Here is an 11,216-nt window from a genome sequence, read left to right on the forward strand (position 1 = left end):
ACGATGCATTTCCTTTAGATACACATATTTCGAAACTGATTCTTATTTGGTCGAGCTTTACCTGAATGTCTTGTGCACAAGAATCAACTGCAGCCTGGAATTCTAGATCTAGCCGACTACGACATCGTGCCCCGATGGTTGTATTGACAATGAAGCCAATGCAGAACTCTTTGGCAGCTATCTCAGTCCATCCGTTTGGTGTGGGCCACTTGTACGCCTAAAATCAGATGAATTTTTTCCCCTAGTTAGGTCAGACAAAGCAAATGCAGTGAATGGCTAGGGTGTACATGAAGAGAGAGAGGCATATATAGAGAGAGAAGAAGAAAAATGAAAAAAGGAAAGAAAGAAATAGATAACTATATAAAAGTTTGCAGTGAAAGTTAATTTTCTACGATTAATACTCATTTCCATTGCTTTTCTGTGCTAACTATCGTTAATTTGTACAAAAGGAATAAAAAATCAAAAATGACGAAAGACCTGTAGCACCGCACGTTGCATGAAGAGTGAATACCATGACACAGTATAATAAAGATACACTAAGGTCAAGACATATTATAGTTTTTATCCATATAATATATTGCTGTACCTCTGGCACATAGCTCATGTTGAATTCAAAAGCGACGCTCTTTGCACAGTCTGGTTTAACAGCATTGGCGACGTAAAAGTCTGTTACATCCTCGCCTTAAAAATAAAACAGTAAGAACCTGTAACAAATTTCTGCCCTAGGCAACTGCTGACAATTAAAACAAAAAATGTTTAAACACACAAGTAGCGTAGATATGTGGATGAACCGATGATAAAAGCATCTGTGTTGCGATTACAAGTCTGCTAAGTGACAAAAGTCCAGAAGCTCAAATAATAGCTAGACAAAGAGCTCAGCTAAACCGATTACACGATGTAAGATATTCTTAGCTGACTGCTTCCTGTTAGCTATCTAGGTAACACCTAGCGACCTGTCGTGCCTGTGGCCCAAGGTGAGTGCAACCGTGACGTACCACTGGTGTATCGGCCGGCTGCTGACGATGGCAGACATCGTGACACCGCGACTGCGCTTCCGCAATCAGTTTTGTTGTCGGCTCGGCATCCGCAAAACACCGGCAGCTGAGACCACTGCGCAGCCTGGGAGTCGCACACACCACGGTACAAACTTTCGTTTGCTGGCACTCTGTTAAAATGGATCAAAACTCTCTTCTGAATGGGTACGGTATTATTAAGTCTTTGGGAAACAGCACCATGCGCTGAGTTTCATAATTCATAATTCAGGTTAAGATTAGAGTCATTAGGAAAAATTGCACTGCACTAGAACTTCAGACGCACGAGTATATTCATACATGTCTCCGTAAAATCGGTTAGTGTGTGTTTTGTGCAAGCGCGAGCGTAGACGCAATCACGTCTGGTTGATGTTTCAGTTATATGTACAGTAACCACCTGGCATCGTTATTTATTGTAAAATACACACAGATAATTGTACAAAAAGCATCCAAGTTCGCCTAAACGTTTTAAGTAAATAATAGTAGTGGTTGTCTTACTACCTCCATGACAAGGAGAAATCATTTGCGCTGACACCATTCAGATCATTTTCTGGTTCTCCATCCCACCGACCGCACAGACCTAGTAGAAACATCGAAAAGTAAAGAAGAGATTATTTTGCTTGCTGTTTATAGTAACGTGTCAGCATTTTAACATCAATACAAAACTTTATGACTAAACAAACTGGTGAGTTGAGTTTCACTTGAATGTAAAGCAGCTTAATACCTGACAGTGAACATGAGATCTGATTGTAGATATAAAAGACACAAGGCATTGTAAAGGTCAAACCTTCTGTGTTGTTGAATTCAGACGAAGAAGCTTGCACCCAGACGTTGAGAAAAGATCCCGTAACGAGAACCTTGACAACTGTGCCTTGTGGCAGAACCACCTGAAGTACAATAGTTCAAAATCTGGCGTGAGCTACTGAAAACCACTCCCCGCCTCCAGTTTTAAATAATCATTGAGACAAATGATTAAAATCATCTCAATATCTAGAACTCATCAGAAGCGACCATAAGAAGGTTTGTCTATGGGCATCTTAGAACGATTACTTAATTATTTACGTTGTTAATAATGAATGTGAAGTTTTAAATGTTTCGAAAATGGTCCTCGAGTGGCGAGACTGGCGATGAAAATTGGCATTAATACTAGTGACGTATATAGGTATGAATTGAGACTGGCAATTAACGTGCATCGTCATGTGTTGCTAGACTGATGACGTGCATCGTCATGTGTTGCTAGACTGATGACGTGCATCGTCATGTGTGCTAGACTGATGACGTGCATCGTCGTGTGTTGCTATGTAGTCGGTGACCCGCCCACCTCGTATCTCTTGCCGTCAAGGAAGCGGTAGATCAGAGTGCCTTCGGGTAAATCGCCTTCTGTGTACACATTGATGTCCAGAGAGGGAGTGCCACCCTGTGTCGGGCCGCACTGGTCAATGACTATCACGCTTTCCCAGACCGAATGGCCGCAGCACAGTTGCAGGAAGCCCGTCCGTTGCAAGTTCGGTAAAAGGTGTGCACCTGCAGACATCAAAAGGAAACAGGCGTATACAAAATTTTAACCATCGCAAATGCGAAAACAAAGTTATCAAAGTATTGAGTGTAAAGTGGAGAGGGGAAGGGGGAGCAGAGAGGCTTCACGACGGAAGGACAAAAGAGGTGACATTCAGGCGTGCAAGCATGTGAGTTCGTTATGCGTAACAAACCACTGAAGTACGCACACCCATGCACATACGCATGTAGGTACTATCCTCAAACAGGAGCCAAATATATGAACATTCACAAGTTTGCAAGTTACTGAAGCAAGCTACCTGAAATTTTGACACATGAAGTTGTTTAATTGAGAACATTTCTTCAAATGAATTTGATTTACTTAGGAAAACACTCTCTTCTTTAAGCTCCATCCTGCTTAAGAAAAAAGCACGAAACAAGAAAAAAAACCGAATGAAACTAGGTGGGTAATGAAAAGAGAGGAAACAAAGGAAGAGGCTCTGTTTCATTCAAGACAGCTGAAGACAGGCGCTACTTATAGCTTACAGCTGTGGGAAATTTCCGTGATCGGTGGAGTACGAATTCCCCTTGAAAGAAGTTGTTATATCGTTTTCTGTCATAAGTTGACATGTGAGGATCATTGACAGAGCTGCAAAGAGCCTCCGTGTCCTGGTCGATGGCGGTGACCTGCATGTATCAGGACGTCTGTTATTCTTCAGCATGATAAAATCTCATAGCTCAACATCAACACTCACTGAGGCAAACCAAGAAACTATTCAACCAAATTACTCATTTTAATCATTATAAAAGACAAAACATCTGGTAAAAAATGCAAATCTGTTAGGCGAGGAGAGTCTACCTCACTAGTGCCGACGACCTCCGTGAACTGCACGGTCGAATTCCTGCTGACCACAACCGACAGTTCCACCTCCCGCACTGCACTTCCGTCCACCAGAGCGTCCCATGTGGCGACTACTGGAACCAGCACTCCCTTGGGCCAAGTGATGGCCTTGAACTCCTGCTCGCATTCCTCATCTGCCTGGTACGGAGCTAAGGCCACCTGCGATAGTCTAGCACGGGTGGAAGGGCAAACAATGTCGTCTATGGACGGCCTGACGTAGGTTGCCAAGCTCACTATGCAGTCGCTGTCGTTGTGAAAACACATAAATTGTGGCGGCGCTGTAATCGTGACCTCCACGTAGCCGACGTCTCCTCCTTCTCTCACCTGAAGTTTCTTTGTGACGATCTGGACAGTGCCAAAAAACTGATTACCTTCCATCGTTATTTCCGAAGCAAATGCACAATAACTTATACACAATCTGATTAATTTAATTAATATTTAAATCTTCACTCATGAAGCTTAATGTTGACATTTGCTAAATTTTACTTTTTTAATTCTTTTATTTATTTGTTTCAGATGACCAATCGGAGAGAGAGGATAGCTCTGACATCTGTGAGAACCATATAAAACTAGAACGAACAAGAGAAAGAAGTCAAAGACGTACCTGAAGCTGTGCAGTAAAGATATTGCTCGTTTTGAAGGGACTTCTCGTAAAGGTGCAGTTATTGTTATAGCATGCCGTAAGAGCACAGGAAACCTGTAAGGTAATTTGCATAAATTGGTTCGCTGTAATCACAAAGCAGATCCCACATAAGTAAAGGAATACTTTTTTGTTTTCTAATGAGGTAGCACTAACAAATGATATATATCACTCAATGTATGAGATAGGTCATAAGGCTCGCCTTTGATCCATAAGAAAACTCCTCAATGTCTAGAACATTGAGTTCCTCGGAACCAGTTTCCTGTTACATTGACTTGGGACACGGTATCGTTGCCATGGAGCCAGTGAATGGTGTACTGAACATCTTCACGCTCTGTGACATTGTAGCTGCATGTGAAGAAGAAGTCGGTAGACGTTTGGTTGTACCTTGTTGACAGTGTTGGCTTGCCTTTCAAGTATGGGTATGCTGTTATAAACAAACAAAGAGTAAGTACTTCATAAATCTTTTATAAATCAAAACCATATTAACCATGCTGTGGACAAAGGGATTATATACTCTTCATATAATCAAAATTTTAACATGTCTCCATTACTATATATATGGCATTGCTTGTTAACCACAGAGTGTTGTGAGCCATTTATTCCCACCTTTCAATAAGCTCCACTGATAATAGTTCTCGTAGGGATCGCACACAAGACTTCCGTTGTGAGTTTCTCCATATTCATAGCACTCGTTAGCGATGAAGCAGGTGTCAAACTGTGAAGATAATGCAAAATTAACAAAACAATCATCTGACGTATCCGTTTGTTGTTAGTCCCGAATATAATACTCAATATAAACAGCTAGTAACGCTAAAGCTAAAAAGCTCTCCTTCCTTCCTTCCTTCCTTCCTTTCTTTCTGTTCCCCCTCTTCTTTTCTTTAAATAATTTTTCCTTGCTTTCCTCTTTTCCTTTCCTTTTTTCCTTTAAAGCATTTTCTTCCTTTTCATTTTTTTCCTTTTTTCTTTTTCTTTGTTTTTTTTATTATTAATAAACATTTTAACTAAGCATTCAACCAATATACTGAGTTTTTTTTTAATTCTAAGAAAAAAGAGGCAGATATGGGCAGAGAAAAAGATGCTCAGAGAGAGAAAGAGACGCCTCCCCCCAAAAAAACAATTTAAGCTAAGTGATTATACTGAATGCTAATTTGTATATGCATAATAAAAACAAAAATAAGCCTGTAGGATTTTCTCTGATTTGTCTATACGGACCGTGAAAGTACAGATGCCCGTTGAAGAGCAGGTCTGGCACTTTGAGTTGTAGACAGTGTAGAGAAGAGATTGGCTGGTGTTGACACCGTTGTTGGACACTGAGATCAAGTAACTGCCTACACTGGGTAATTTACAATTGATTTCGTTGAAAGAAAAGTAGTCTGGCTTCGTTTTGCTAATTGCTCCTTCTTGTCTGAACTGCCCGTTGTCTGTAATCTACAGAAAAAAGTGAAATAGATTGTTGGATACTGTTAAGAACAAGTCAAAAACAGACAAGCAAATAAACAAACGAATGTAATATTAATTTTACAGTCCTTGGTATATTAAGGTGAAATGACACAGTCAACATTTGTCTACATGTCAAAAATGCAACGGGGATAAATTTCAAGATAAATTTTTGACTATGTAACATATCTGTTATTTATACTAGGCAGTGCAATAACAGTCATGGCAAGAAGCAAAGCACCCAATGATATTGAACATGACGTTACCTGCACAGGCTGCAGGATGCACGTGAGGTCGCTCGAATCGACAAAGATAGCTCCTATAGTAGCGACAATGTCACAATATGACTTGTTTACGTCACAAAGACCACTGTTGGCCAGTTGGTACAGGACCGGGGGATCAGGTAGTCGCACAGAGCAGTCCGCTAAACCGTATCCAGGTTCACACTTGCATTCTCCTGCGATGACGAAGACGTTAGTAGTTACCGGAATACTCTCTATCATGAGGCGTTTTAAGTTCTTGTCAGTGAGGTGAATAGTACTTTTATACAGACTAGTCTGATGTAAAACGTTTGTTGAAAAAAAGGGAAGGGCATGGGAAGGAAATACTGCACTGACCTTCATATATAAATAAAACTTGTCAGCAAATATCTCTAATTAGTCAAAAGGCAAATGATAGAGGTAGTTAAAGTTAGTTTTACCTGAACATTCCTCCTGGCGCCTTAACTCTTGACAGTTCAGCCAAAGGAGTATAGTGAAACACTTACCATTACTCAGTGGTTGAAGTACTGAACTGATGATAATGATGAAGACGACAATGAAGACGACAATGAAGACAACAATGAAGACGACAATGAAGACGACAATGAAGATGATTGATTGATTGATGATGATGATGATGATGATGGATGGTGGATGGTGGATGGATGGATGGATGATGATGATGATGATGATGATGATGATGATGATGATGATGATGATGATGATGATGATGATGTAAGAACATCGTTCATTCACCTTTACTGCAAGATCCGTGTCCTGAACAGTTTGAAAAGCAGATGTTGTCAAGAAAACTAGAATTTGGCGAGAGACCGTAAGTGGTGTTGATGTATAAAGAAGTGTCCCTGAGTAATCTTCCAACACACTGCTCTTTAAAATTTGCGAGTGCCGTCTTTGCCCAGCTGAGGTCGTCCGTCATCTGTACAAATACCGCATTTACAGTTTTGATCATAGAAAAAACTAACACCCTCACAAGCACATATACACACACGCCTTACCCCTACACACACAGACTTCTGGAGGACTTTACCTGAATATCAAGTTTACACGAAGTGATGGCATTGGTCAATGCAGGTTGCAAGAACTTGCTGCATGCAGCTGTGTCGGGGTCAGAGTTCAGAAAGTCCGTACAGTATTTATCTACATCATTTTCACTTCGATTCTTTGGTGTTGGCCATCCAAAGTCCTACAATAGGCAAATAAAATCCAGACAATATCGCAGAAACTATAATTTTCGGAAAAAAATCTTAAATCTGATCAGCAACTGATTATAGGATTCTTCTTCAAGCAAAAATTACATATTATTTGGGAAACCGATGCATTTCCCACTTTGAATATTATATATTTACATTATGTGATGAATTTGTGATGGCTAGAGTGCTTGTGTTTGCTTTAGTAATGCAAGCCAACGTTGGACTAATCTACCTGTGCAATGTAGTTTTCGTCGTACTCAAAAGGAATGTAGGTCGATGAATAACATCTGGGTGAAACGTCAGCCCTCTTAACCAGCTCCTCGGTTATATCTTCACCTTTTCGTAAGACATCAGTTATTAGACCATCGCTCTAAATGAAACGTTACATCATTTCTCCACCTTTAGTTTTTTGTTACGTTCATTATAGAAGATCTATGACTATTTCAGAAGCACCGCACTTATTCCTCATCCACAACCCTTTCTCCATCAATTTGCTGCTGCCGAGGTTCTGGTGGGCCTTCAAACACAAATACTCATATATACCTTTTGAAACATTTCTCTATTTTCTTTGGTTCATCGAATGATCCTTTTGCTTTACATTTAATTTGCTATTATTGCTCTTTATTATATATTTATAGTAATAGCTATTGTCTCAGGTTCTTCTCCTTTCTGTGACTACAGTTTACAGGTAATTTTCCTCATCTGGTTTTCTTTTTGCAGTTACCTTTTCATCCACTGAGACATAAAGAGCACAAAAATCTTTTTCTTATCATAAAGACTGTACCAAAGTTTTCCCCCAATTTCCGGTTGTTTTTCTCCCAAACCACAAATAACTATTTAAAAAAAATTAAGACTACTTTTTGTGCTGTAACAAGTTATTATTTCATCATTGTCAATAACATGATATATAATACGTTGAGCCTCAGACCTTGCCAGTAGGTTAGTTTACTCGATGGTGTCATGCAGGGTGTCAGGTCGAGTCCGTAGTCACATCCGCCGTTTCCTGTCGCCAGGCAGTCACAGAAAGTATTCGGTTGTGCTGCTGTGCCTGGCTGTCCACACACGCCTCCATACAAACTTGCATTTCGCGCCACCCTGTAAACCCGTGGAGAGTGTCAAAAGTGTAGCTGACGTGTGCGCGAACATCAGAATAAATATGACGGTGAAGAGAACTGCGCTTCCCGTGTGACGAGCATCGAAAAAGGAAAAGTAAATAAAAAGGGAGGAGAAAGTTGTTACTTCCCTCCCGCCCAGCGTTTCAGTCGTTAGGGAGGACGTGTTTATTGTCAGGGACTACATCTCTGAGGGTGTTACACATCTTCTTATCCTCGCTGCCTTCGTTTTCGACCCATTTCCCTAGCCCAGTAAAATACGCTCCAAGAAATGGAACTACTCACAGTGTTCGCTATGAAGGCTTCTCACATAAAGTATAGTTACCTCCAGGAAAGAGAGAAACGATCTGGGCGCAGTTCAGTCCCACGATACAACTCTCCGTTGCTCTGCAAAAGGTCGTTATTGGCGTCACCATCGTACACTCCACAAAGACCTGTTGTGAAGAAAGGCAATGACTTTTCCTTAGTTTAAAATCTGCATGCATGCCTGCTACTAACACTAATGTGTTCTACCAAGCAACCGCCTCCCATACCCCAACATTCTTCGCTTTAAATTTCGTTTTAAAACTTTCTCTCGACAGTTTAGCTTTAACATTAATTGATAAATGGTAAGTTTTTCGGCGATTTTGTTCATTTGGCTATATATATATATATCGGCTTTCGTTTCTTTTTAAGGAAACCTCACCTCTGGTTCGATTGAAGTCAGCGGCTGAAGGAATAATGTGTACATTCAAAAACTGTCCGTTCACTTCCGCTTTCAGAATGGTTCCGGTTGGCAAAGTCACCTGCAAAAAAAAAAAAAGAAAAACGTACAGTTTTTCTTTTTTGATTAAACTTAAACACGTATACGTTTTGCGTCATTTGACGTTAAACCCAGCATATGCGTTAATTACATACTACAATTCGACTTATTGCCATTTTAAATACGCTGAAGTACGAGAAACTTCTGTCTGAAAGTCACAAACGTACCTGGTATTTGAGGCCACCGGCTATTCTTCTCACTATCAGATTCGGGCTGGACTGTCCAGACAGATACAGTCGCACTGAGAGAGGGACGTTTCCAGTGGTTACAGGTTTCGCTCCGCCCCTGTCAATCACCAGCACGTTGTCGTGTTCACGGACCAGCACGGCTGTGTTGCAAGACGCAACGCCATTGTTGCATTTCCGGAACAGAGCACGAATCTGCCAGCAGTGTGAGTAATTATGTTACTGTTCAAACCGATCAAAGACGTTACACATACCGTCACGTTTCAGTACACTGCGTCAAGGCACACATACTTAGCACAGGCACTGACACTTGTTCATTCTCTCCATATAAAACAAACATCCGCCTGCGTGGTTTCCCGTAATTAATATTGAAACGAGTGCTAGTCTAAAACTAATTTATTACTTCTTTTAGTTTCCTTACTTCCTTTTCATGCTTGTTAAATATTTATTTATATAATGAAAACTGAACATGGTCTTACTTTCCCTACAACACAGATAATGATAAATCTCCCCTACAAGTAAGCAAATAACTCAAAAGACAAAGATATCAGCTATGATACACGCTTCTCAAGTCCTAGGTTCCAGGCCCTGTGGACCAAAGTCACAATCATAATGTCTTCTTCCAGGCATATTTTTATTGTGAGGTAGTTTATTGCAATTAATTCTCACAGTGGTGCTATCCGCTGAGAAATTCTTGAGCCAACGAGGGTTACTTCCCCTTACGTTGTGTTTGCGTCCGAGGAGTATCCTTCCGCACTGAATCTTTCTCGCCGAAGGTAGTCCACTGAAAGAACACCTTGGAGCCTGATACTAGGAAATTCCACACAAATCTTCTGATTAGCCTACTACTGATCACTTTCGTAGTCTCCACTGACGGCAGCTACGGACCGGCAGATTGGGGAGAAAATCCTTGTTACGAGACGACGTGTTGATCTATTGTTGATTAGATCAGTGACTCTCGCCAGCGTCCTGCACGCCTGGGTTTCAGCAACTCCTTAAAAATTATTCCTACCTCTTAATAATTCTTGGTTAGGCAAGGAATTACTTCTTAATCGCTGATTTCTGAAGTTCTCTGTACACACACGTCAGCTGCCTCCAATCGTCGTTAGTCAATGTCGTCTGCGTCTGTTATTTCGTTAGAGTGAGCTCCCCTTGACCAATGTTTATTTCTCATTCCAACCTTTTTTCCTTAACAGCATACACTTGTATACGCAGATAAGCTGAATTCCTGACACATACTGCAATTTGTTTTAAGTAAAGTAAGAAAAATTTACTGCTGCAGAAGTGTGTGTAATTACCTCAACGGGATAGGTGTCGTGTTTGGACAGTACAAACTCTCCCTGCCCAAAGCAGTTAAAGTACCTGAAATCACACATCCATTCATTTGCTAATTGATTACTAATACAAAGAAAGCACAGTTTTAGCCTGAAGGAGATATCAAGTTCAAACGTTCTTGTTAGTAAATATTCCATTAAACCACATCCCATTTTTGTGAGAATATTGTGATTTTATTTTTCTTTCTTAAATTCTTTGATTGCGAGATAAAGCTGGCTCCTCCTATGTCAAGTTGTTTATGTTATTTAAGAGTTTGTGCAAGTTGCTGTTGCTACATTACGACATTGGTTTCGAGTATTCTCTCTGGCTCTTACCTGCCATCATATGTTGTCATGTGAGGGTCGTTGATAGACAAACACTCAGCATTCCTGTCTTTGTCAATCACCAGCAGCTAGAGTACATTAACAAATGATGTATAGAAGACTTTAAGGATATTTAACATTTAATAATTCCTTTAAATTACGTTTAGAAAATTAAGCATTTATTTGTAAGCGTTCATTGAATTTTTAGCTTAAGATTTGTTGCAAGTTTACCTGGATAGAATCAATGATGCGTAGCGGCCCTTGCAAGTCAGGCACGGAAGTCAGGCTGAAAGAGATGTCAAGAACACGCTTCTGGTCTCCGTCCACCAGTGAGTCTAGCTTAGCTGCCACGGGCAGAGAATGATTCAGCAGCCAATTGTCCACTGTGATAGTCAGACCCACAAAAGGCTGCAGCTGAGGCCTGGAAAGGCCCAATAACTACTTGATTCACCTTGCCGCCTCCGTAACACTCGAGATCTTTAGGGTCGTCTTGTATTTTGGCA

At 40.6% G+C, this 11,216-nt stretch overlaps 1 protein-coding gene across 1 annotated transcript; it reads right to left on the reverse strand.

Annotated features, from left to right (window-relative positions):
* Positions 1–77: 77 nt before the first annotated feature.
* On the reverse strand, positions 78–11,077 carry LOC112565066. The gene is made up of 23 exons (XM_025240312.1): positions 10,945–11,077; positions 10,726–10,802; positions 10,375–10,438; positions 9,059–9,271; positions 8,775–8,874; positions 8,415–8,523; positions 7,906–8,072; positions 7,210–7,313; positions 6,815–6,970; positions 6,523–6,703; positions 5,773–5,963; positions 5,282–5,497; positions 4,676–4,784; positions 4,269–4,493; positions 4,031–4,123; positions 3,385–3,771; positions 3,072–3,212; positions 2,353–2,555; positions 1,819–1,918; positions 1,533–1,611; positions 996–1,165; positions 587–681; positions 78–217 (listed from the first exon to the last, which is right to left on the reverse strand). The coding sequence occupies exons 2-14, from the start codon at positions 10,743–10,745 to the stop codon at positions 4,291–4,293; spliced, it is 1,833 nt and encodes a 610-aa protein (XP_025096097.1). The 5' UTR covers positions 10,746–10,802; positions 10,945–11,077; the 3' UTR covers positions 78–217; positions 587–681; positions 996–1,165; positions 1,533–1,611; positions 1,819–1,918; positions 2,353–2,555; positions 3,072–3,212; positions 3,385–3,771; positions 4,031–4,123; positions 4,269–4,290.
* Positions 11,078–11,216: the final 139 nt, after the last annotated feature.

This window comes from Pomacea canaliculata, linkage group LG5 (assembly GCF_003073045.1).
Source record: "Pomacea canaliculata isolate SZHN2017 linkage group LG5, ASM307304v1, whole genome shotgun sequence".
NCBI lineage: Eukaryota > Metazoa > Mollusca > Gastropoda > Architaenioglossa > Ampullariidae > Pomacea > Pomacea canaliculata.

Bases quoted from the DNA above. Each gene is read 5' to 3' on its own strand.
- LOC112565066 (XM_025240312.1), bottom strand. From the start codon at position 10,745: ATGACAACATATGATGGCAG. The intron at 8,073-8,414 runs GTAACTATACTT...ACGGGTTTACAG, and splicing joins CGTTTCTCTCTTTCCTGGAG to GGTGGCGCGAAATGCAAGTT. The intron at 4,494-4,675 runs GTGGGAATAAAT...TGTTTATAACAG, and splicing joins TCAGTGGAGCTTATTGAAAG to CATACCCATACTTGAAAGGC.